At 40.3% G+C, this 26,734-nt stretch overlaps 1 protein-coding gene across 1 annotated transcript in view; it reads left to right on the top strand.

Annotated features, from left to right (window-relative positions):
- Window positions 1–2,905: 2,905 nt before the first annotated feature.
- Window positions 2,906–26,734, top strand: part of LOC308303169 (receptor-type tyrosine-protein phosphatase H-like) — a gene marked incomplete at both ends in the record, with an annotated part of 29,595 nt that continues 5,766 nt past the window's right edge. Inside the window, 21 exons of the mRNA XM_080747493.1 lie at window positions 2,906–3,107; window positions 7,100–7,345; window positions 7,661–7,927; window positions 8,988–9,233; window positions 10,142–10,387; window positions 11,306–11,551; window positions 11,863–12,129; window positions 12,466–12,711; window positions 13,027–13,293; window positions 13,626–13,871; window positions 17,208–17,465; window positions 17,795–18,046; window positions 18,194–18,430; window positions 19,892–20,176; window positions 20,824–20,836; window positions 21,004–21,085; window positions 21,429–21,519; window positions 21,757–21,833; window positions 22,501–22,635; window positions 22,861–22,983; window positions 25,165–25,325. Of these exons, the coding sequence (XP_080603619.1) occupies window positions 2,906–3,107; window positions 7,100–7,345; window positions 7,661–7,927; window positions 8,988–9,233; window positions 10,142–10,387; window positions 11,306–11,551; window positions 11,863–12,129; window positions 12,466–12,711; window positions 13,027–13,293; window positions 13,626–13,871; window positions 17,208–17,465; window positions 17,795–18,046; window positions 18,194–18,430; window positions 19,892–20,176; window positions 20,824–20,836; window positions 21,004–21,085; window positions 21,429–21,519; window positions 21,757–21,833; window positions 22,501–22,635; window positions 22,861–22,983; window positions 25,165–25,325 (4,193 nt within the window). The remainder of the gene's footprint in view (window positions 3,108–7,099; window positions 7,346–7,660; window positions 7,928–8,987; window positions 9,234–10,141; window positions 10,388–11,305; window positions 11,552–11,862; window positions 12,130–12,465; window positions 12,712–13,026; window positions 13,294–13,625; window positions 13,872–17,207; window positions 17,466–17,794; window positions 18,047–18,193; window positions 18,431–19,891; window positions 20,177–20,823; window positions 20,837–21,003; window positions 21,086–21,428; window positions 21,520–21,756; window positions 21,834–22,500; window positions 22,636–22,860; window positions 22,984–25,164; window positions 25,326–26,734) is intronic.

The raw sequence follows: 26,734 nt of genomic DNA, 5'->3' as shown, positions 1-26,734 counted from the left end.
AAATCCCAGACTTTTACTTTATTTTAAGGAGTAGTTCACCCCCAAAATGACTTTTCTTCTATTGATTAGTCATGCCATGGAGAGTAGAGTTCAATAATATTTTTAGTTTTTTGTCACATTCCTAAGACAAAAATTTGATTCGAGTAAATTTACCCCCATTGATTCTGGATGGGGACCCGAATGGGGGTAAATTTATTGTTATCACATTTTTGGAGCTGTGTGAAGCACAGGCTCCCTATACGTGGCCGTGTGGGTCTGTCTGTGTGTCTGTCTGTCTGTCTGTGTGTGTGTCTGTATGTAGCCTGAACTTCCTAAACTTCGGCACGCCACTAGTCCCACAGTTTTGCCACCACACACTCGCGCCATATGTCAAATCGAACGGCTTACTCGGGAATCGTGGGCTATTACTTTTCTAAGAGAAAGGTTCTATAGTTTAATTGATATTAATTTATTAGTGAATTAATTTTCCCCATTGACTTATAATGGGAATCGCAAAAACTCACATTCAATTATTTGTCTCTCGCAAACCATAGGGGCTAGAGTTTCAAGACTTGGAGAGGAGGTTCATAATGATTTCAAGGATTAAATAAAAAATAATTGTGTCATTTGGCCGCATGGTGGCGCCATAACACCCCACTTTACGTTTTGGCCTGTAACTCTTGAACCGTAGGTCGGAAAATTAAAAATATTTTTTCCCTGGATTCCTTGGGTCATGACGCATCTCCCCATATCACCACATAGTGAATGATAGTGAATGATAGTGTGTAATAGTGTTGCTGTTCCATAACTTTGAATGTGTAATGTAATGCAATAATAGCAGATGTAATTTAGCCCATAAAAGTTCATTAAAAATACTTTGGGGTCATAAACCCCTCATGGTTTAGATGAGGTTATTGTCTATAATTAGGTTGAGGTTATAAGGCCACTAGAATCACACACCGATAAAGATCAAAGCAGAAAACATTTTCTCTAACAGATATTCAGAATTGTGGTTAATGGCTCATCAATACATACTGTAACTCATTCAGTGTGCACCAGTCTACACAAATGATGGGAGGGAGACAGGCTTGTTATTAATATTATTAATAATGATAAAGAATTGGTAGAGTATCAGTTTGGGACAAACATACAAACAAACCGAAAACTTACCTCTGTAGATAGAAATAGAAATACAAATAGGTTTGAACCATGAATTGATATAGCAAGCTTGCATTTCTCAACGAGATTTCAATCCCAAATACAATGCTTTAACTGTTCATATTGGCTCCTTGCAAAAAAAAAAAAAAAAAAAAAGTAAAAAATCTCGGTATCCGTTTTCACTGAAGGGAAATTTGTATTCTCCCGGTACTTTCACCCAACAAATTACTAGGTAGTTTGCCGTAACATTTCGGACGCCAAAACTTCCGGCACACAAAATAAGTGAAGTTTTCACATGGCGTGAATTTCAAAATTGCCGTCATTTTTGAAAAAACTTCCAGAAGTTTTACTCAGTGAAAACGGGGCATAAGTCACGTGGCAAGGTTTAGTCTAGCTTAACTGAGAGAAAAAAGGAGAAATGACACTGCAGTATAGGTCAGAAAAGACTGCCTGTGTGAGTTAGAAAACCACTGGGCCATTTTCTTATCAGACCACATTTTCACATCAATATCCTAAGTGTTCATTTGACTTCGAGTGTAAAAATGTGTCAACACATTTAAAGCTAAATAACTTTCTAGCCTTTACGTTACAGAGAGCTTATATTTTCCTTGTGTCCTAACAAACTGTACAATTACATTTTTAGTGTGAGACTGAAGACAAAGGACTTTGGTGGAAAACAGCACAACCTGGTGAGCAACCATGATGTGTCTGTGTGGGTAGCCAGTAGCCAGTGATATATTGTGTGTTTCCTGTAAATTGTAATACAGAATTGACAATTAAATTATTAACTACCGCATATACACATTATGACAGAAATTGCTTTATTCAACCAGCTGCTTTTTATAAATTCTCATCTTAATATGACTCTGACACCAGGGGCGTCAATTGGGTATGGCAGGAGCTGCAAAATTTAACAAAATGGTCACTTTAACAAGGTATTATAATTATATTCTCCACACTTGTATTCTCCCCATCTTGACAAAATGGTATATATTCCCAGCTTCCGTAGGTCAGCTGCACAGGTGCAATGCATTATTGTTAATTGTGGCACATTTACTAACATGCCGAGTTTAGCTGCACTTGAACAACCGTTCCAGGCTGCCATATCCAGCCCAAGAAACCGTTGAAACCTGTGTAAAAACTCGTTTTTTGCAGACATTGTAAAAATAGCCGACCTACATGCTCACACCGCCTCGCAGCGCGAGGCGTTGTCGTGAGCATGTAAATCGTCTATTTTCACAATAGAACCGAGTTATACAAAATGTAATGCCTCTTTTCCATGAAGACTCCCATCTTTGCCATACCCTAGCTTTTGCTGAACTGACGCCACTGTCTGACACTAACAATGTGTATATTAATGACACTGTTCAAAGTTGAGATGTTTGCAATTAATTCTGCAAAATCAAAAAGCTGGATTGAAATAAAAATCATACTGCCACATTGGCTGTATAGTATGGTAAACATATGGAAATCTGTGAATTAGTTCCCAGATTTGAGAAAATACCATAAATTCTCTAATAATATCCTGTATTCAATAAAAAGAAAAACGGACCTTCTTTAATCACACAGTCTCACAGAGTATAATGTTACAGGATTGAAGACATGCACAAACACAGTCATTTCAGACAGATATTTCGAATTCCTGCCTGTAATTACAACTGCATGTCTTTCTTTTTCTGCTGTTTTTTTGTTTTGAACTTCATCAGCTCCTGTAGATAATGTGATGGTGTCAGGGCAAACTGAGAGCAGTATATCTCTGAAATGGAGTATGGTGGATAACATTACAACATACCAGATACAATACAATGACGGCGGTGTGAGTAAGACGCGGGACATCACTGGCATAGAGGGACAAACATCAGTCGAGTACGTGGTCACAAATCTCACTAGTGGGACTGCATACCTCTTCACCCTCTTCACTGTGTCTGGTGGTGTCAACAGCACTGGATTTACCTTTCCAGCTGCTACAGGTAAGTGACAATGGGACAGATTTGTTAGGCTTATAACACACTTTACATATGACAGAAATTAAAGCAATTACTTGCTTTATTAGGGAATTAGACATGATGTGAAATGTAGGCTACTTCAGAGATATCACATTGTATTCCATGATGAGGACTACTCTCTGAGTACATTTTCCACCACTGAGTATTTGTATTATGCTTTGTATTATGCTGCTTATAAAGTTATAATACAAATAAGACAACCTTATCTGCTCTTATTATACTGACTAACATCTCTTTCCATCGAGCTCCTAACAATGCAGAGGATTTCAAAGCAGTTAATCAAACCGACACCAGCATAAGGCTGCAGTGGACCAAAGTGAACAACATCAGTAAATATGTACTTAAGTTCAATGAAATCGAGACACCTGTAACCGTACCAGACAAAAGAGAAAGTGTGAATCACACTGTCTCACCACTCATCAGTGGGACTCAGTATAAATTCACTCTCTTGACTGTGTTTTGAAAACATCACTAGCAGTGGAGCAATCATCACTGAAGCCACTGTTAAGACATCTTATTGTGGGCTCGCCTATAAGGCGAGCACACTCTAGATATTGTCATTATTGTGGGCTCGCCTATAAGGCGAGCACACTTTAGATATTGTCATTATTTATTTATTTATTTATTAAGTGTGCCTATGCATAGCATGGGACACTTATTGTTCTCGCTCATATTTATTTAGGTCTTTCTTTCTGTCCATACTTTTCCCCAAAGTTTGGCACGCTACTCCTCCCACAGTTTTTGCACCACACACTCGCGCCATATGTCAAATCGACCGGCTTACTCGGGAATGGTGTGCTAGTAAGTTGCTAAGAGAAAGGTTCTATCGTTTAATTGATATTCATTTATTAGTGAATTAATTTTCCCCATTGACTTATAATGGGAATCGCAAAAATTATTTTTCTCTCGCAAACCATAGGGGCTACAGTTTCAAGACTTGGTGAGGAGGTTCATAATGATTTCAAGGATTAATTAAAAAATAATAGTGTCATTTGGCCTCATGGTGGCGCTATAACGGCCCAGTTTACGTTTTGGCCTGTAACTGTTGAACCGTAGGTCGGAAAATTAAAATTCTTTTTTCCCTGGATTCCTTGGGTCATGACGCATCTCCCCATATAGGCCACGCCCATTTGCGTATGGGTAGATTTTCCGCCATCTTGAATTTTCTCTAAAACACACTTTTTGCTCCTTTTCCTACATATTTTCTTCAAATGTCTCAAAAACCGGTACACATGATCTATGAAGCCACGCGATAAACATAGTCAAAGGATATTTCGATAGTCCATACCGTTCGTTCGTAACGCGCTTCCAAAGTTAGCGGGAGGGGCCCGTTTGGCAAAAAATTGCCCTAACTCACAAACAAAAGGTTAAGTCGACACTAAATTTCAACCACAGGTTGCGGGTGGCATACTCAACAGATCCCCAAAAGCATTTCCACTTCGGCCCCTAGGGGGCGTCACAAACGCGCCAAACGTAACCGTTTCGTGCCAGAACGCGTTTTTCACGGGGACCGACCCTCTCACAACGAAACGCGGACGACTCGGCGGACGGTCTCACGGTCCGAACCGCCGCACGAGGTCGCGCGTTTAGCGCGCTGCAGGCACACTTGTCAAAATTGACCCTGTCAATTCTAGTTTATATACTAGTGCAAGTATCAAAAACTTTGGTTCCTTTCTACTCCTACATACTTAGTGAGAAAATGAAAATAAAAACATCAATGTGTTCGGTTTACAGTGGCGAAGTGTGCTATTACTTTTTAAAGCAATCGGCCAAATGGTGGCGCTGTAGGAAGCCTTCGAAAGTGCGAACTTTGAACAGGTATAGCTCATGCTGTGTTTGAGGTACAGGCATGAAACCTGTATACACTTATGCGTCTCCTCATGCCGAACAACTTTTACCCTCTAACTTTTGACCTCTGACCTTTAGGTCTCCCACAATTCGGAATTATATGAAAAACAGTAAAAATCTATCTCCTCCTGGGATTTTCGCGTCAAGTGCATAAAACCTTTTTCACATGAACTTTGAACCTATATCTACACAGGCTATGTGGTGAGAAGTTTGTACGTTAAATAATGATTTTTTAATAATTCAATAAATATTGCGGTTTTATGCAAATTATTCTTCTGCCTCTAAATCATGCATGCAAAGTTACACGTTCATGGCATTTGGCAAAGATGTGGAGGGTTAGTCAAAGTATCACTGAAACCAATTTTATTCCAATCGGCCAAAGGGGGGCGCTATACGAAGCGTTTGAAAATTCAAACTTCAAACGGGCATAAGTCATGACTCGTTTCGTTTGAAGACATGCAACTTGTTACACGCGTGCTTTGACTCAAGCGGAAGACATCTGTGTCGTTGTTAAGTAAGCTCCGCCCTTCAATTTTCCGCCATTTTGAGCAGTTTGTAAAACGCGTAAACCCGCTTTTATTCTGGAATTTTCGCTCCACGTGCACAAAACTTTTTTTACGTGAACTTTGGACCGATATCTAAAGATCTGTCGGATTGGATTTCTTTAAAATTGAAACATGCTTTTTAAAATAAATTCAATGAATATTGCAGTTTTATGCAAATTATTCTTCTGCCTCTAAATCATACATGCAAAGTAACATGTTCATGGCATTTGGCAAAGATGTAGAGTGTTAGTCCAAATATCACTAAAACCAATCTTACCCCAATTGGCCAAAGGGGGGCGCTATATCATTTTGAGCAGTTTGTGAAACGCTTAAACCCGTTAGGATTTTTTTTTGCAATTTGCATGAAACATTCTACACACAATCTAAGGACCTTTATCTAATATGCCTATGAAGTGCACAGTCTGCACACACACAAAAAATAATAATAATAATGAATATAGCTGCAAGCAGCGATAAAGTGGCCAAAGCCAAAAACACCTCAAATCATGAACACAGCCTGCAATGTGCGTGAAATCTTGCAAGCACATTCCCAATAGGTCAAGGAACAGATACCACCCTTCTTACATTGGCCTGTTATAGCGCCACCAGCGGGTCAACTTTTGCACAACACATTTTTGGAACAAAATGGACCAATCTTTGACGTCAGTAACGTCAAAGAGAGCACTGCCTGCGATCTTGACATTTTGTACTTTTATAGCCATTGTTTTCTGGCTTGAAGCGAGCCCACAATTGTTTCGAAGGAACAATATTTTTCTAGTTATTTTATTTATAGTAACAAAGCGAATATTAGGAAGACTTATTATTATTATTATTATTTTATTATTTAAAGGACAACTTTAGTTTTTTACAACAAGGGTTCATATTTTAGATTGTAATTAAATAATATAAAAGATGAGTGTTAAAATTATTTAATTTACTTCTTTCTATTGTTTTAGAGATTCTTGTTTCAGTGGTTGGGGGCATGCGTACAAGTGGCTAAATATGTCATTTTACACAGAATAAGCCCATTCCCAAGATACAACGCAACCTTTCATGGTTGGATGTGACTTATGGGGGCTAGAAGTGTTACTGTAAATAGCAATAAAGAAACTGCTGGCTTATTGTGTCTAAAAATACATATTTAGCCACTTGTACGCATGCCCCCATGAAGTACGCATGCCCCACATTTTAACACTGTAAACGTGATAAAACAATAGAACGAAGCAAATGAAAACATTTTAACACTCACTTTTTCTTTTCTCTAATTACAATCTAAAATATGAACCCTTGTTGTAAAAAAACAAAGTTGTCCTTTAAAGGTGCTGTAACCCTTCTGACAGTAGATCAATATATACATAGACATTTTATTTAACAAATCTTTAATTTAGTGTGAGCCTCTGACTGACTTTAATGAACAGATTTTCAAGTGGTAAAATATTGTACACCACTTCAAATCATGCTGAACCTTTCGATCCGTGAATTTGTTAATACAAACGTCAGACTAATGGACATGCAATATAATACATATTCTACATTTTTCCTATTTTCCCTTTTTACCTCTAGCTCCACGCATGGTAGATGATTTCAACGCAGTTGACCAAAATGAGACCAGTATCACTCTACAGTGGAGCAAAGTGGACAACATCAACCACTATGTACTTCTCTTCAATGGAAGTGAGACAAACATCACCCCAGAAGTAGTTAAATACGATGTGACATCTCTAGAGGCTGCACATCAATATAAATTCACTCTCTACACTGTGGCGAACAATGTCAGAAGCACTGGGAACACCATCTTAGCAGTCACAGGTAAGACGTTTGGCATGTTTTCATATTGCGTAACTTATGTCAGCGGTTCTCAAACATTTTCTTGTCAAGGAACCCAAAGTGATATCCAGTGGTTGGTTTTCTGGTAAATGTTTCCATACTTTCTTAGATTTTATTGTATGTACTTATGGGTGATCTAATCCTTGACAGCAGACTTTTTATGACTTGTGACGTGACTTATGACGACCCTAATGGTTTCATCATGCTGTATTTGTATTATGCTGCTTATTATGTCAAATAAGTATTTGTAGGCTATTACCGTATACTATAGACTGACTAACATCTCTTTCCATCCAGCTCCTAAAAATGCAGAGGATTTCAAGGCAGTTGATCAAACCGACACCAGCATAACGCTGCAGTGGACCAAAGTGAACAAAATCAGTAAATATGTAATTAAGTTCAATGAAATCGAGACACCTGTAACTGTACCAGAAGAAAGAGAAAATGTGACTCACACTGTCTCGCCACTCATCAGTGGGACTCAGTATAAATTCACTCTCTTGACTGTGTTTGAATCGATTGAAAACGTCAACAGCAGTGGAGCAATCATCACTGCAGCCACTGGTAAGACATCATATTTTTGGAGCTGTGTGCAGCTCCCTATACGTGGCTGTGTGGGTCTGTGTGTGTGTGTGTCTGTCTGTGTGTCTGTGTGTATGTAGCCTGACTTCGGCGCGTAACTAGTGCCGCACCATTTACGCCACTCGCGCAATATATACATCAAAATGTGCGGCTCGGCCGGGAATGGTGTTCTATTACCTTTCGTTCCGATCCGCCTTACCATGCCGACGTAATCGGCAAAAAACGCCGCTTAATTGTCCCCATTGACTTATAATGGGACAATGCAAGAAATCACTTTCAAGTATTTTTCTCTCGTAAACCATAGGAGCTACAGTTTCAAACCTCGGAGAGGAGATTCATAATGATTTTAAGAATGAATCGAAAAATAATTACATCACTCGGCCTCATGGTGGCGCTATAACGGCCCACTTTACGTTTTGCCCCGTAACTCTTGAACCGTAGATCGGAAAATTAAAATTCTTTTTTCCCTGGATTCCTTGGGTCAAGACGCATCTCCCCATATAGGCCACGCCCATTTGCGCCAGGATAGATTTTCCGCCATCTTGAATTTTCTCCAAAACACACTTTTTGCTCCTTTTCCTACATATTTTCTTCAAATGTCACAAAAATCGGTACACATGATCTACACACACACACACACACACACACACACACACACACACACACACACACACACACACACACACACACACACACAGCTCCACTTCACACGGGTGTGATTTTTTATTTCTTTCTAGTAATACAGTGAATTTTAGGAAGACTTATCTTTTGCTTTAAAGGTCTGACAGTAATTAGATCAAACATATACAGAGACCTTTTATTATATGAATTGACTTTGAATTAAACTTTTAGTGTGTGCCTCTGACTCACTTTAAAGAACAGATTTTCATGTGTTGAAATACCGTACACCACTTCAAATTTCACACAAATTATGCTGAACCTTTCCATCCGTGAATTTGTTAATACAAACGTCAGACTAATGGACATGCGCAACAATGTAAATTTATTCTACCTTTTTCCTATTTTCCCTTTTTACCTCTAGCTCCACGCATGGTAGATGATTTCAAAGCAGTTGACCAAAATGAGACCAGTATCACTCTACAGTGGAGCAAAGTGGACAACATCAACCACTATGTACTTCTCTTCAATGGAAGTGAGACAAACATCACCCCAGAAGTAGTTAAATACGATGTGACATCTCTAGAGGCTGCACATCAATATAAATTCACTCTCTACACTGTGGCGAACAATGTCAGAAGCACTGGGAACACCATCTTAGCAGTCACAGGTAAGACGTTTGGCATGTTTTCATATTGCGTAACTTATGTCAGCGGTTCTCAAACATTTTCTTGTCAAGGAACCCAAAGTGATATCCAGTGGTTGGTTTTCTGGTAAATGTTTCCATACTTTCTTAGATTTTAGTGTATGTACTTATGGGTGATCTAATCCTTGACAGCAGACTTTTTATGACTTGTGACGTGACTTGACCTAATGGTTTCATCATGCTGTATTTGTATTATGCTGCTTATTATGTCAAATAAGTATTTGTAGGCTATTATACTCTAGACTGACTAACATTTCTTTCCATCTCAGCTCCTAACAATGCAGAGGATTTCAAAGCAGTTAATCAAACCGACACCAGCATAACGCTGCAGTGGACCAAAGTGAACAACATCAGTAAATATGTACTTAAGTTCAATGAAATCGAGACACCTGTAACTGTACCAAAAGAAAGAGAAAATGTGACTCACGCTGTCTCACCACTCATCAGTGGGACTCAGTATAAATTCACTCTCTTGACTGTGTTTGAATCGATTGAAAACGTCAACAGCAGTGGAGCAATCATCACTGCAGCCACTGGTAAGACATCATATTTTGTATTTATTTCTAGTATCACAGTGAATTTTAGGAAGACTTATCTTTTGCTTTAAAGGTCTGACAGTAATTAGATCAAAATATACAGAGGCCTTTTATTATATGAATTGACTTTGAATTAAACTTTTAGTGTGTGCCTCTGACTCACTTTAAAGAACAGATTTTCATGTGTTGAAATACCGTACACCACTTCAAATTTCACACAAATTATGCTGCACCTTTCCATTCGTGAATTTGTTAATACAAACGTCAGACTAATGGACATGCGCAACAATATAATACATATTCTACCCTTTATCTATTTTCCCTTTTTACCTCTAGCTCCACGCATGGTAGATGATTTCAACGCAGTTGACCAAAATGAGACCAGTATCACTCTACAGTGGAGCAAAGTGGACAACATCAACCACTATGTACTTCTCTTCAATGGAAGTGAGACAAACATCACCGCAGAAGTAGTTAAATACAATGTGACATCTCTAGATGCTGCACATCAATATAAATTCACTCTCTACACTGTGGCGAACAATGTCAGAAGCACTGGGAACACCATCTCAGCAGTCACAGGTAAGACGTTTGGCATGTTTTCATATTGCGTAACTTATGTCAGCGGTTCTCAAACATTTTCTTGTCAAGGAACCCAAAGTGATATCCAGTGGTTGGTTTTCTGGTAAATGTTTCCATACTTTCTTAGATTTTATTGTATGTACTTATGGGTGATCTAATCCTTGACAGCAGACTTTTTATGACTTGTGACGTGACTTATGACGACCCTAATGGTTTCATCATGCTGTATTTGTATTATGCTGCTTATTATGTCAAATAAGTATTTGTAGGCTATTACCGTATACTATAGACTGACTAACATCTCTTTCCATCCAGCTCCTAAAAATGCAGAGGATTTCAAGGCAGTTGATCAAACCGACACCAGCATAACGCTGCAGTGGACCAAAGTGAACAAAATCAGTAAATATGTACTTAAGTTCAATGAAATCGAGACACCTGTAACTGTACCAGAAGAAAGAGAAAATGTGACTCACACTGTCTCGCCACTCATCAGTGGGACTCAGTATAAATTCACTCTCTTGACTGTTTTTGAATCGATTGAAAACGTCAACAGCAGTGGAGCAATCATCACTGCAGCCACTGGTAAGACATCATATTTTTTATTTATTTCTAGTAATACAGTGAATTTTAGGAAGACTTATCTTTTGCTTTAAAGGTCTGACAGTAATTAGATCAAACATATACAGAGACCTTTTATTATATGAATTGACTTTGAATTAAACTTTTAGTGTGTGCCTCTGACTCACTTTAAAGAACAGATTTTCATGTGTTGAAATACCGTACACCACTTCAAATTTCACACAAATTATGCTGAACCTTTCCATCCGTGAATTTGTTAATACAAACGTCAGACTAATGGACATGCGCAACAATGTATATTTATTCTACCTTTTTCCTATTTTCCCTTTTTACCTCTAGCTCCACGCATGGTAGATGATTTCAACGCAGTTGACCAAAATGAGACCAGTATCACTCTACAGTGGAGCAAAGTGGACAACATCAACCACTATGTACTTCTCTTCAATGGAATTGAGACAAACATCAATGCAGAGGTAGTTAAATACGATGTGACATCTCTAGATGCTGCAAATCAATATAATTTCACTCTCTACACTGTGGCGAACAATGTCAGAAGCACTGGGAACACCATCTCAGCAGTCACAGGTAAGACGTTTGGCATGTTTTCATATTGCGTAACTTATGTCAGCGGTTCTCAAACATTTTCTTGTCAAGGAACCCAAAGTGATATCCAGTGGTTGGTTTTCTGGTAAATGTTTCCATACTTTCTTAGATTTTAGTGTATGTACTTATGGGTGATCTAATCTTTGACAGCAGACTTTTTATGACATGTGACGTGACTTATGACGAACCTAATGGTTTCATCATGCTTTATTTGTATTATGCTGCTTATTATGTCAAATAAGTATTTGTAGGCTATTATACTCTAGACTGACTAACATCTCTTTCCATCTCAGCTCCTAACAATGCAGAGGATTTCAAAGCAGTTAATCAAACCGACACCAGCATAACGCTGCAGTGGACCAAAGTGAACAACATCAGTAAATATGTACTTAAGTTCAATGAAATCGAGACACCTGTAACTGTACCAGAAGAAAGAGAAAATGTGACTCACACTGTCTCACCACTCATCAGTGGGACTCAGTATAAATTCACTCTCTTGACTGTGTTTGAATTGATTGAAAACGTCAACAGCAGTGGAGCAATCATCACTGCAGCCACTGGTAAGACATCATATTTTGTATTTATTTCTAGTATCACAGTGAATTTTAGGAAGACTTATCTTTTGCTTTAAAGGTCTGACAGTAATTAGATCAAAATATACAGAGACCTTTTATTATATGAATTGACTTTGAATTAAACTTTTAGTGTGTGCCTCTGGCTCACTTTAAAGAACAGATTTTCTCGTGTTGAAATACCCCACACCACTTCAAATTTCACACAAATTATGCTGAACCTTTCCATCCGTGAATTTGTTAATACAACAGTCAGACTAATGGACATGCGCAACAATATAATACATATTCTACCCTTTTCCTATTTTCCCTTTTTACCTCTAGCTCCACGCATGGTAGATGATTTCAACGCAGTTGACCAAAATGAGACCAGTATCACTCTACAGTGGAGCAAAGTGGACAACATCAACCACTATGTACTTCTCTTCAATGGAAGTGAGACAAACATCACCGCAGAAGTAGTTAAATACGATGTGACATCTCTAGATGCTGCAAATCAATATAAATTCACTCTCTACACTGTGGCGAACAATGTCAGAAGCACTGGGAACACCATCTTAGCAGTCACAGGTAAGACGTTTGGCATGTTTTCATATTGCGTGACTTATGTCAGCGGTTCTCAAACATTTTCTTGTCAAGGAACCCAAAGTGATATCCAGTGGTTGGTTTTCTGGTAAATGTTTCCATACTTTCTTAGATTTTAGTGTATGTACTTATGGGTGATCTAATCCTTGACAGCAGACTTTTTATGAATTGTGACGTGACTTATGACGAACCTAATGGTTTCATCATGCTTTATTTGTATTATGCTGCTTATTATGTCAAATAAGTATTTGTAGGCTATTACCGTATACTATAGACTGACTAACATCTCTTTCCATCCAGCTCCTAAACATGCAGAGGATTTCAAGGCAGTTAATCAAACCGACACCAGCATAACGCTGCAGTGGACCAAAGTGAACAACATCAGTAAATATGTACTTAAGTTCAATGAAATCGAGACACCTGTAACTGTACCAGAAGAAAGAGAAAATGTGATTCACACTGTCTCACCACTCATCAGTGGGACTCAGTATAAATTCACTCTCTTGACTGTGTTTGAATCGATTGAAAACGTCAACAGCAGTGGAGCAATCATCACTGCAGCCACTGGTAAGACATCATATTTTTTATTTATTTCTAGTAATACAGTGAATTTTAGGAAGACTTATCTTTTGCTTTAAAGGTCTGACAGTAATTAGATCAAAAATATACAGAGACCTTTTATTATATGAATTGACTTTGAATTAAACTTTTAGTGTGTGCCTCTGACTCACTTTAAAGAACAGATTTTCATGTGTTGAAATACCGTACACCACACCAATTTCACACAAATTATGCTGAACCTTTCCATCCGTGAATTTGTTAATACAAACATCAGACTAATGGACATGCCCAACAATATAATATTCTACCTTTTTCCTATTTTCCCTTTTTACCTCTAGCTCCACGCATGGTAGATGATTTCAACGCAGTTGACCAAAATGAGACCAGTATCACTCTACAGTGGAGCAAAGTGGACAACATCAACCGCTATGTACTTCTCTTCAATGGAAGTGAGACAAACATCAATGCAGAAGTAGTTAAATACGATGTGACATCTCTAGATGCTGCAAATCAATATCAATTCACTCTCTACACTGTGGCGAACAATGTCAGAAGCACTGGGAACACCATCTCAGCAGTCACAGGTAAGACGTTTGGCATGTTTTCATATTGCGTAACTTATGTCAGAGGTTCTCAAACATTTTCTTGTCAAGGAACCCAAAGTGATAGTGGTTGGTTTTCTGGTAAATGTTTCCATACTTTCTTAGATTTTAGTGTATGTACTTATGGGTGGGTACTTTACAGCAGACTTTGTATGACTTGTGACGTGACTTATGACGAACCTAATGGTTTCATCATGCTGTATTTGTATTATGCTGCTTATTATGTCAAATAAGTATTTGTAGGCTATTATACTCTAGACTGACTAACATCACTTTCCATCTCAGCTCCTAACAATGCAGAGGATTTCAAAGCAGTTAATCAAACCGCCACCAGCATAACGCTGCATTGGAGCAAAGTTAACAACATCATTAAATATGTACTTAAGTTCAATGAAATCGAGACACGTGTAACCGTACCAGACGAAAGAGAAAATGTGACTCACACTGTCTCACCACTCATCAGTGGGACTCAGTATCAATTCACTCTCTTGACTGTGTTTGAAACATGGATTAAAAATGCCACCAGCACTGGAGCAAACATCACTGCAGCCACGGGTAAGACATTTTATTTTGTTATTTCTAGTATCACAGTCAATATTAGGAAGACTAACCTTTTTGCTTTAAAGGTGCTTGGAAGTGATATTTTATGGTTAAAACTGAAAGTAGAAATTAAAGCTCTATATTCTGACAGTAATTAGATCAATATATACACCAGTAAGACTCCCTAATCGGGAGATAAGCGACCGTTGGTCGCTTATCTCCACAAATAAGCCAAAAAATAGTTTTTCCAAAATGGGCCTGATGGTGGCGCTATATGGGACAGATCCATGTTGATGAGATGAGTGTAGACATACTGTGTACAGATTTGCGTGATTTTAGGCCAAAATGTGTAGGAGCAATGTCCAAAAATGTGTTTGAAAAAATCTGCCTGAAGGTGGTGCTATACGGGACAGATCCATGTCGATGACATGAGTGTAGACATACTCTGTACCGATTTGCGTGATTTTAGGGCAAAATCTGTTGGAGCAGTGTCCAAAATTGTGTTTGAAAAAATCGGCCTGATGGTGGCGCTATATGGGACAGATCCATGTTGATGACATGAGTGTAGACATACTGTGTACCGATTTGCCTGATTTTAGGGCAAAATCTGTAGGAGTAGTGTCCAAAAATGTGTTTTAAAAAATCGGCCTGAAGGTGGCGCTATATGGGACAGATCCATGTTGATGACATGAGTGTAGACATACTGTGTAGCGATTTGCGTGATTTTAGGGCAAAATCTGTAGGAGCAGTGTCCAAAAATGTGTTTTGAAAAATCGGCCTGAAGGTGGCGCTATATGGGACAGATCCATGTTTATGACATGAGTGTAGACATACTGTGTAGCGATTTGCGTGATTTTAGGGCAAAAATTGTAGGAGCAGTGTCCAAAAATGTGTTTTAAAAAATCGGCCTGAAGGTGGTGCTACATGGGACAGATCCATGTTGATGACATGAGTGTAGACATACTGTGTACCGATTTGTGTGATTTTAGGGCAAAATCTGTAGGAGCAGTGTCCAAAAATGTGTTTTGCAAGAATCGGTCTCATGGTGGCGCTAGAAGAGGGCCATGTGAGAAATGAGGGGTGGGGTCTCTGCGCCGCCAAGGTGGACGAATAGGTACCGGCCCGGCTCTCCCGGTCGCTCCTAGCCCGAGTTACGGCATTTTATGTGCGCTGCAGTGGCGGGGGTCCTCCACTGGGGGCGCCACCACTTTTGCATCCGTTCTGGAGCACCAGGAGTCGGTGGTCCCCGGGAATTCCCCATGAGCAGCCCCGTTGGGGTGGTCATTTGGTCATTTTTGCACATTTGGTCATTTTTTACACCTGGGGGTCCCCCAGGGACCAGCTCCGGGGGTCCTTGGAGGTTGTAGTTTGGCAGGCAAGGAGTTTGTGTGGAAATTTTGGCCTGGATCGGGGCAACGGTTGCGGAGATATGAGCAGGGCAAAAGTGTGACGTGTGACGTGTGACTGACAGACTGACTGACGGACTGACGGAGGGAGGGAGGGACGGACGGACGGACTGACAGCCGATGGAGGTTTGGATAGGAGCAGTGGTGCTTTGGGATTTTTTTTTCCGGGCGGACGGTCATTTATTGACGTCACGTGCACGCGCGTGCACGCGCCTCTAGAGGCTATTTAGATAGAAAGGATGTCAGCAGATCTAATGGTGGGAAAACAATAGTTTTCTAGTCTTAATTACATTTGCATTGTTACTTAAAGTTATACCATGTAACTTTTTTTATAAAACAAATCTTAAAATTGTCCTAACTGTTAAATCGCTAAAGTTTTAGAACCCCCACTCTGTTATTTTCAGCTTCTAAAGCCTTCTCTTTATATGTTTTCTATGAGTTGTGAGGGGGGGAGAATTTCCCGGCAAAATGATGTCATCTCCCACATGATACACTACCGGCCAATCACAGCGCCGATCATACACCACCGGCCAATCACAGCGAGTCTTGCTGTCTCTAAAGGAAGTAGCTTCCCTCAGCAACTGTGTTTACATTGGTGAAGGAATCTTGCTTGCTACTCCCTCAATCCTGGTCTAAAAATGATGGGAGACGGCTCTACGGAATCGTATCGGCGAGGCGGAGGTGCTCGCGATGGCCGCGGGGGTCCGCGGAACCCCGTTCCGGTGGTCCGCGGCGACTCCGGCCGAAAAAAGCAATACCGCTACTGACCACTAGTTGAGCAGCTTCCACAGTACAGCTTTAAGATTTTATGTTCTACTTTCTTTTAATTCATTTAGAAAATACAGCGCTGCAGTAGGATAGAGAAACAAAGTTTGGCTTGAACGAATCTCAAACACTAAATACCACAGTAATATGGAGCCATGTATGAGGACACACACATCGACACATGCACATGCAGTCACAGCTGGAAACCTAGGTGTTAAAGTAGGCTATATATCCATATGAATAGAGGCTTGAGGACGCTCACACATTCACCACTAGAAACCTGTTATGCAAGTAGCCACTGATTAAAGTATTGCTTGTAGTTAGCGGATTCGCGGGGTGGGGGGTTGTCGCGGCTCTCGCGGGGGGGTATGCACCATAGGTATGCACGCGTTTACACGGTCGTGCACCGTTCGATGCCGTCCGTGCGCGTGCATGTGGGGAAATATTTCCGGCCACACGGCGTCCGGTCCCGTCCGGCCCCCAAAGCACTACTGGATAGGAGTGCAAGTAACTGCGACCTAACTGTCGCAACAAACATCAGACTAATGGTCAGGCACAACAATATAATGCATTATAACCTTTTCCTATTTTTCCTTTTTACTACTAGCTCCACGTATGGTAGATGATTTCGAAGCAGCTGGGCAAAATGAGACCAGTATCACTCTACAGTGGAGCAAAGTGGACAACATCAGCCACTATGTACTTCTCTTCAATGGAAGTGAGACAAACATCACTGCAGAAGATGGAAGTGAACCAGTAACATACAATGTGCCATCTCTAGATGCTGCGAATCAATATGAATTCACTCTCTTCACTGAAGTTTACAATTTCAGAAGCACTGGGAAAAACATCTCAGCAGTCACAGGTAAGATTTTTGGAATGTTTTCACATCATCGTCAGCGGTTCTCAAACATTTTCTTGTCAAGGAACCCAATGTGATATGTTTTTTTTGCACCCCTATTTGAAGACATTTAAGAAGATCTAAGAAGAGCTTAAAACGCATCACAGTCCGAAAAGCGGGTGTTCCAGGGGCTTGTAGATGTGCTATTTTAAAACAATGTTGACATAGCTTGTCTTCTGGCGGTCCCCTTTCAAACAGGTTTCCGCGGGAATATAAATTATGAAAGTTAATTGAAATCTAGTGATTAGTTGTGTTCAAGTAATGAGTGCAGACTTTCCTTCTTCTCCTACCAGCTCCTTCAAATGTGCTTCGTGTTGTCTCCACAAGACGCTTTTTGACCGGTGTGACCCTGCAGTGGAGTAAAGTCCATGAAAATACCACTTACATACTAGAGATTGACGGGCGCAGAATAAACATAACTGATCAGTCCTCAGATGTGACATACACAGTCATGACTCTTGAGCCTGGAACAGAATATCCTTACACTCTCTACACAGTGTTCCACAAGGTCAACAGCAGTGGCTTTAGAGATGCCTCAGTCACAGGTACAGTGCCATTCATTCTTTTCATATAATATATGATATTGATGTTTTGTTTAAGCGTGAAAGGATTACTCTGAATCTCTCATGTTCACAGTAGATGGTCATTAGTTTCAAGTCTTATTACATGTACAAATGTTTTCATTGTCATAGTCATAGACTGTTCCGAATGGGGTTGGAGTTATGACAACTCGTCAATCCGAGCGAGGATCGAGGGTGTATTCTCATATGGAAACGCCACTGATGGATCAAGAACGCATCACAGTCCAGGGAATGGCTCTGTGTCCTTTACTGACCTGTACGCTGGCTCTACCTATGAGGTGTCTGTCTGGTACGAAAAGGAGGGGCTTTCAGAACCTCTTCTACAGTGTGAACGCAACCTAACCCTCGGTGAGTCTGATTGATTGATTGATTGATTGATTGATTCATTTATTGTTTGTTTGATTGATTGATTGAATACTTTATTAGCAGTTCGCATTGGAAAAGCACAAGACAGTACAGTTCAGATACAAGGATTTAAACCCAAGAAAGCACTATGGCTTGTTTACATCCTTTTTTTACTCAATTTATAGATGACAGACAAATATACACAGCACTATGCAAAACATCATATTATACGGCAGGGCTACTCAACTTTAGATGTCTCAGAGGCCACTCTGACTGCAAAATACAAAAAGTCAGAGGGCCGCAAGATGAAAATGACGGTCCTATTTTGGATGCTTTCAATGATTTTGTAACACTCTACATGACTAGTCTAAAATTAAGGAAACACTAGAAAACAGCCACGTTTCCCTCTGTAATGACAAACCTTATTGAACAAAAAGATTGCCTTTAAATGAGTAAAGGAGTAGTTCACCCCAAAATGAAAATTTTTCTATTGATTATTCACGCTATGGAGACTTGAGTTCAATAATATGTTTTTTGTATTCATCGCATTCCTATGACAAAATAAATTGATTATAGTAAATGCACCCCCATTGATTCTGGATGGGGACCCAAGTGCATGGCCCCGGATGGGGACCAAAATAAGGCCCTGGATGGGGACCCACATGCATTTGGGTCCCCATCCAGGGCCTTGTATTTGGGTCCCCATCCAGGCCCGTGCATTTGGGTCCCCATTCAGAATCAATGGAGGTAAATTTACTACTTTTTTTTGTCTTAGGAATGCGACAAATACAAAAACATATTATTGAACTCAAGTCTCCATGGTATCCATCAGTAGAAAAAAAGTCATTTTGGGAGTTAACTACTCCTTTAATGATGAAATGATGAAGTTTCTTCTTTTGGAACAAACAAAATAGCAAAAATAAAGTCTTGTATAAAACAAGACAAATTGTTTTGTAGTGGTTTTGGAGAGTAACTGAAAAAATATCAGAAATTATTTGTCCACACTGAAAGTAGACAAAATATATTTGTATTAGTATGACCATGACGCAGACATATTGCAGGGGCCGCATGCGGCCCACAGGCGGCAGTTTGAATAGCGCTGGTATACGGTATAACAGTCAGAAATCAGAAAAGATTATAATACGGTAAACAGGTTGGGGGGGTTAGGCTTTGTCTTTTTACAGGGTCCAGTTTCGAGTTGCAGCCAGTGTTCTTTCAGAGCGGTTTTAAAGGAGGGTATAGGGATTTACTTGGTAGGGCATTCCACATTGTTTTGGCAAACAGTGGCATATAGCAGGAGAATGAATTCAACCCTTTGTTTCTAGCTCTAAAATATCAAACTAATCATGATCTTGTCCACATGACAGCAAAAACAATTGATTATATAATTGATAGAGAATATAGAGAGAATCGCTGTTTTAGAAGTTACTACTTATTAAGGACAGTCGTCTTGTTTTGTTTCAGTTCCTCCAGATATACGAGTACAGTGTGTCCAAGGGGCTGCTGCTTACGCTATTCATCTGAGCTGGGATGAGCCGGACGGGGTGTTTAGCCAAGTGGAGGTGAATATGACACATTCGGAAAACAGTGTCACTGTGGGACAGAACGGTGAGTTGACAGCAACAATTCCTGGGCTACAACCTGCCAAGACCTACAAAGTGTCTGCAGTGTTCGCAGTGAAGTCCTCCACAGAGCCAGGGCTCTATAGGGGTAAACCCGCTGAGACTACTTGCTCCACTTATCAAGGAGGTGCGTGACAGACTTATTACATTACTTTCTGTTTAGACCAAAATCAAACCCTCAATTTCTTTTCTGCCATTAGATGAATGAAGTAGATCAACTTAGTGTTTTATGTCACTCTCAACACCTCTCTTAAACCAAGTTTCATTTCTTATAGGGGTCATAGCAGGAGCTGTGAGTGCCGTTCTGCTCTTCTGTCTCCTGGTTTGTTTAGCTGTCTTCATTTGGTACCGGAAACCAGTCCTTTTCAGGTTAATAACAGTTCTTTGTCAATAATAATTTTTGAGCGGTGGTCACAACGCTCCTATACGTGGCCGTGTGTGTGGGTCTGTCTGTCTGTCTGTCTGTCTGTATGCGTGTCTGTATGGTGTATGTAGCCTGTATGTAGTACCTTTTGTGACCACACATGTTAAGGGAGGGGCGCTGTTGTTCAGGCCAGGCCAGGCCAGACACCCACCCACCCACACACACACACACACACACACACACACACACACACACACACAATATATATATATTTGTTTTGCTGTTGCGCAGCCTCCACGACCACCGCTCAGTTCACACGGGTGTGATTTTAAAAGCATCTCAAATATACCCTGAGAGAAGGTGACTCCTAAATACATGTCTCCTTCATATTGTTTCCTTCCCCCTTGCAGGAAGGAATCATACGTGGGCAGTTCCAAACTATCTAGTGTCAATTACAAGTATGTATATTATGTATGCATGAGGAACAACAATTGCAATGTGGTGGAAAACACCAAAGCAGAGAAAAGCTTTTCTAAGTTAGGAATACAAATTCTCAAAAAATAAAATGTATCTGTCAATATTGTTTCCAGTGATATTCCTTTGGGGAAGTTTGCGGATTACTTCCATGAAATGAGTAGGGATGATGACAGGGCATTCATCGAGGAGTACGAGGTACTGGACACTGTCATATAATACAGCTGATTTCTTCCATATGTACATAATATTATATATGTATGTACATATTGCTGTTTGGATATACCGTTGATCTGTCTTTTGCATGTGATTGTAGACAGAGATGGGCTAAAATACATTAAAGAAATATTTGAAATACAAATTAAAAATACTATGTGAAATACTTACCAGGATACTCTTTGTCAGTATTTGACCAATTACTGACCAAGTATTTTGATTTCTTTCCCCAAATACTTTTTATGTATTTTTGCCCATCTCTGATTGTAAATTCACCTGCTAAACCATTTGGTTTATTTTCATTCTTATTTTCTTTTTCATGCAGAGCTTCTATCCAGTGGGAACGGAGCAGACACACAAAACAGCAGAGCTCCCAGGGAACAAGCAAAAGAATCGCTTCACCAATGTGCTGCCATGTAAGTCGCTCACATGAAGGCTTGCTGCTTCATTCTATCAGCAGCTATATGAAGACTTGATTGAAGTAATGAAGTAATGATTTTTGTCTGGTTTTAAAAGTGGCTAGCTTTGTAACCAAGTAGTGGATTATGCTATTTGACTGCACCTACTGTACTTTGATAGCCTGGTTGTGGTTCTTCATTTGTCCCACAATACAATGCTGTGATTAAACCATGACTATTGGTTTCTCGTTCCAGATGACTGGTCTCGGGTGAAGCTATCAACAATACAACATGATGAGACCTCTGACTACATCAATGCTTGTTATATGCAAGTAGGTGAAACTTGACATCTGTTAGCTTGCATTTACATTGCATCCATTGATTCTGGAAAATACATTTGGGTCCCCATCCGGAATCAATGATGGTAAATGTATTGTAATCAAATGTTTGTATTAGGAATGCAACAAAACCCCCAAAATATTATTGAATTCAAGTCTCCATGCCATAAGTAATCAATAGAAAAAAGAAAAAAAAAAACACATTATCCTCACTGTCGGGAAGAAACCTTGACCTTGACATTAATATTTGATTGATTAATTTAATATTTTATTAGATAAGAATGTACAGTCAAAACACTAAAAGGAACGTGCCAAAAAAAGGTCCTTGCTGTCTGGGGTCCTTTGTCCTTGGTCTTTCATCTTTTTATGTTTTTTTCATAAATGAATTTCTTATTCTACACTAACTTGTCACACAAGAGAAGGGAACATAACCCTACAAGGCACTGCGTTGGGAGCCTATAAATATGCAGTTTTCACTGTTTGGGAACATAAAAGTGGGCTTTATAATAAAAAGCATGTGACTGAATAATAACTATTTCCATTGGAGCCGTTTTTATTCTTTTTAATTTTCTGAAATGTTCTGGACTTCTGCCCGACAGCAACTTTTTTAATGAAAAAAACAAAAAGAAAACATAATACTTATGATGTTTTTTGTTCTTAGGGTTATGACAACATCAGACAGTACATTGCTGCTCAGGGTCCTCTGCCGGCCACAGTCTCTGACTTCTGGAGGATGATCTGGGAGCAGAGGGTAAAGGGAGTGGTCATGGTAACCAACTGCACTGAGGGGGGACGGGTGAGTTTTACTGATGTCACATTTATATCAAGAAAGTAGAAGGAGAAAAAAAAAAGTCTCAAGAATGTTTTATATTTTTCAAATAATCAGTGCAACTGATTGTTAATGGGTAATATACCAGCATCAAATACCTTCATTATCAGAGACTCTGACATTTATTTGGTGTTAATGGCTTAACGTTTCTTTTTTCTTTACATGTGTGTTTTCAACATTTCCTCCTCCCAGGTCAAGTGTGACCAGTACTGGCCACTGGATTCCAAACCTTGCCGATACGGAGACTTCTTGGTCACCATCAAGTCTGAGCACAGGGAATCCAACTGGACACTCAGAGAATTTGGAGTGAAACATGTAAGGGTCGTTTCATACCGTTATAAGGAGCCTAACTAATTTCGGTTCGGGAGTGCTCCCCGACCCGAAATTATTTAGGTTCGGGGGGAGTTCATCCATACTTTCTTAACGGCTAGTGCCTAGTCGCTTGTAAATATTGGAGGTCCATAGCATGACAACGTTTGTGGCCGATACATGAGCGTTGCAGGGCGGATATATATCTGACTGACGCGCTGCAAGCTGAATGACTGGAAGTCCATTAAGTAGCAGGCAGCTCCAGCAGGCAGCAGCACCAGTGACGGGGACACGGGGTCTCTTGCTCAGTTGCTCTTCTCTCTCTCTCACTCACTCTCACAAACGCTCAACATTTAATCTACAAGCTCACATTAGACGTGCCGCGGCCGCCTCATTTGCTGCATGCATATCATCACGCAGTCACAACTCGTCGTGGAAAACCTATCAACACGGAACATTAGCAGAGTTGTGTCTATGCTTTTCTTTTCTCTTTAAAACGGTCGGCGAGAAGCGACCAAAGCTCTCTGTGTGTGTGTGTGTGTGTGTGTGTGTGTGTGTGTGTGTGTGTGTGTGTGTGTGTGTGTGTGTGTGTGTCACGCGCGTGCCTGCCTGCCATCACTCAGACCCAGCTGCTGTCTGTATTCGCTATGAAACACTCAATACACGGCGTCCACAATCATTTGGAGGTCGGCGTGTCTCCCTCCCAGAAACGAACGCTGTTTCCTTGGATTCACAGCCGAGAATATGCACTTGAAGCCGGGCTGAATGAATGAGAAGACACCGCTAAGTACCGAAATTAAGTCGGGAGGTCACAACATTTAGGCAGCACCGTAGAGCCGACTAAAGTCGGTTGACGCCCCCCCGAACCGGGAATGGAAACCCATATTTGGGTCTGGACACTGCCGAACCGAAATTAGTTAGGCTCCTTATAACGGTATGGATCGACCCTTAGAGACAATGTAATGTATGTCAAACACTATTGAGTAGTGTTGCTCCGATCACATTTCTTTGGGGCGATCACAGATTTCTTTTTTTTTCATGATATGCCGTTACAGATACCGATCTATTTTCAAAGGAAAATATTTTATCTTTGTGACTACAGCATCTGTCTTGTTTGAATGGTCTTACCCATACCATATTTATGACACTAATCTGTAACTTTATTTTACATGTAACTACTATTTATTGAGCAGATTGTGACAGAAAAATATGCTATTATTGCACATCTCCATGTTTTTGATTGATTGAAGAATTTATTAGAAGGTTGCATATAGGAAAAAGTACATTTTCATGACAGTACAAATCAATGGTGCTAGTAGGAGGAGATCCTAGTAAGGTTTTTGGCTTACACAGGAACCACTTTATGTATCTCATATAACATTGAAAGACAGACGGATAGAACACAGTACTTAAGGGAAAACAACATTCAAAAAGAAGAAAAAAGGGAGAATGAAACAAAAAGAAAGGGAAGATATTTACAGTAGGAAAGGGGAGGTAAGTATGGGCTTAGTCAAAACAGTTGCAAACATCTACTGTCAGAGTCAAAATGTAATGGATTTGTTTGAGTTTCAACACTTCACGCCACTGGTACCTGATACTGCCGTTATTGCCGTGGTAGCATTTCAGAACGGGTACACTATATTGTGTATCATTATTTTATGCTTTAACCAGTGAAAAATAGCAGATATACAAGCTCACAGCGCGGCACAGAGTGCCGCGCTGCAAGCTTGTAGATCTGCTATTTTTGAAAAATGTTTGACCTGATTCTATGTGTCTTTTGAATCTTCTAAGATTTTTTGAAAAACCTATGATAAGGAAATCTGGTTACCCCCGCGACCCGATTCCGGATAAGCGGTTGAAGATTGATGGATGGATGGATGTTTCTATGTCAGCAATCTGGCTAGCCATCGTCAAAGAAAAGGTCCTTTTCACTTGAACTGGAGCTCAGTTTGTCTGTTCTTGAGAGACTACTATGTCAGTGGTGCTCAAACCTTTTCATTTGAAGGACCCCCAAAATGATATGTATTTGGCCACGAACCCGCATCTCAAAATATCTAGTTCCAGGGACCACCCAGAAGCAAAATTTGAGTTACAAACGTCACTGGTTAAAGCATTCAATAATTCTAGGCCTAAATGGGTTAAAAACAGGAACTTGTGTGAATGTGTGTGTGTGATTCTTCCTCACAGATGGAAACCTCAGAGGAACGCACAGTGAAACACTTCCACTTCACAGCCTGGCCGGACCACGGAGTCCCAGAGGGAACAGAGGCTCTGATCCAGTTCAGGGGGCTGGTCAGGCAGCACATAGAGAACGAGGGGACCAGGGCACCAACCGTGGTTCACTGCAGGTAAGACAACACTGATTCCTGTTGAGGGCATAGATGGACATCATTTTAACCTGACTCCACCAGATGGGGTGCTAATATATTGAGTTCACACAAAGATGTTTTTAGGCCTAGAATTATTTAATGCTTTAACTCAGAGGTCTTCAACAGGGGGTTCGGGACCCCTAGGGGATCCTTAGAGTTACTACAGGGGGTCTTCCAAATCTTTGAGTGATAGAAACTTTTTTTTCTCCTTTATATTAACCACTTGAACACTAGCGTCATATATTCGTCCATATTCTGAGAACTTTAGCCAAACATAGCAGATCTACAAGCTCACAACGCCTCAGATTTTGCTTCTGGGGGTCCCTGGAACTAAATATATTCATCTACAAGCTCGCAGCGCTGAACTTGGTGCCACGCTGTGAGCTTGCATATCTGCTATTTTTTAATAGTTAAAGCATAAAATAATGGTTAAATCGGTTCAAATCTAAAGCGACACAAATTTGCGTTTAGGCCAGATTTGTGTTTTAAGGAAGATACATGTTCTCAATTGGAGACACTAACATGGCACACAAATCCTACAAATGGTCTCCTGTGGGTGCCGGTGTCTGATCTCACACACATACCATGTTTACTGGTACTAGATCCTGCAAGAGTATGTTGCTGGGACAGAAAAAGGTCGATTATAAAGTTGATTTTCTCTTGATTTGTCTCTCTGAGAAAAGCCATTTTATTGTGACAATTTGGGGAATGTTGTGTGGCTTGTGATGATCGGGTCCGATATTTAGTTCAGTGACCATGATGGGGCTAATGAATGGTTCAGAAGCTACGTTAAACGTTCACTGTGTTCGTGTGGAATGAACAGACCCCAAACTACTTCCGTCTCCTAAAAAGGCATCTGCCCACTTCACACAGATACGGGAAGTAAACCGATGTGCAAAAGTTCTAGACCGGACTTCCTGAAAAAACTAAGGGAACGCTGTCAGTCAAAGTGACTACTGGCCAATCACAGCGTGTCTTTTCCGTGACTTATCCAAGGACCACAATTCAATTCAACAGAGCCAGTTCCGATGTTGCGCTGCTCAGCTGTTCTTATAGGCTGCATACGTAAAGACCAGCCCCCACCTGCCTCTGATTGGCTTACCGGCTTCCGTATGTGTGACGCACGCGGAAGCAATGAACACGGAAGCGACGAAGATTCCCTTAGTTGCTCAATGCATACGCCCCCTAGCCGAAGGAGGCGTCTACCTTTCTATGTCTATGGTTGCGAGAACTTGCGACCTGCATATTTTGCCCTAATATCACGCAAAGCGGTACACAGTATCTCTAAAGTCATGTCATCAACATGGATCTGCCCCATTTCCCATATTCCCTCCTGATTGCCTATACGATTGCCTTCTAAAGTTTGTGTATGCGACGTGACAGCCACT

Source organism: Nannobrachium achirus (assembly GCF_963921795.1).
Source record: "Nannobrachium achirus genome assembly, chromosome: 18".
Classification (NCBI taxonomy): Eukaryota; Metazoa; Chordata; class Actinopteri; order Myctophiformes; family Myctophidae; genus Nannobrachium; species Nannobrachium achirus.
The sequence above is the reverse complement of the archived record's forward strand: the minus strand, read 5'-3'. Positions and strand labels throughout refer to the sequence as shown.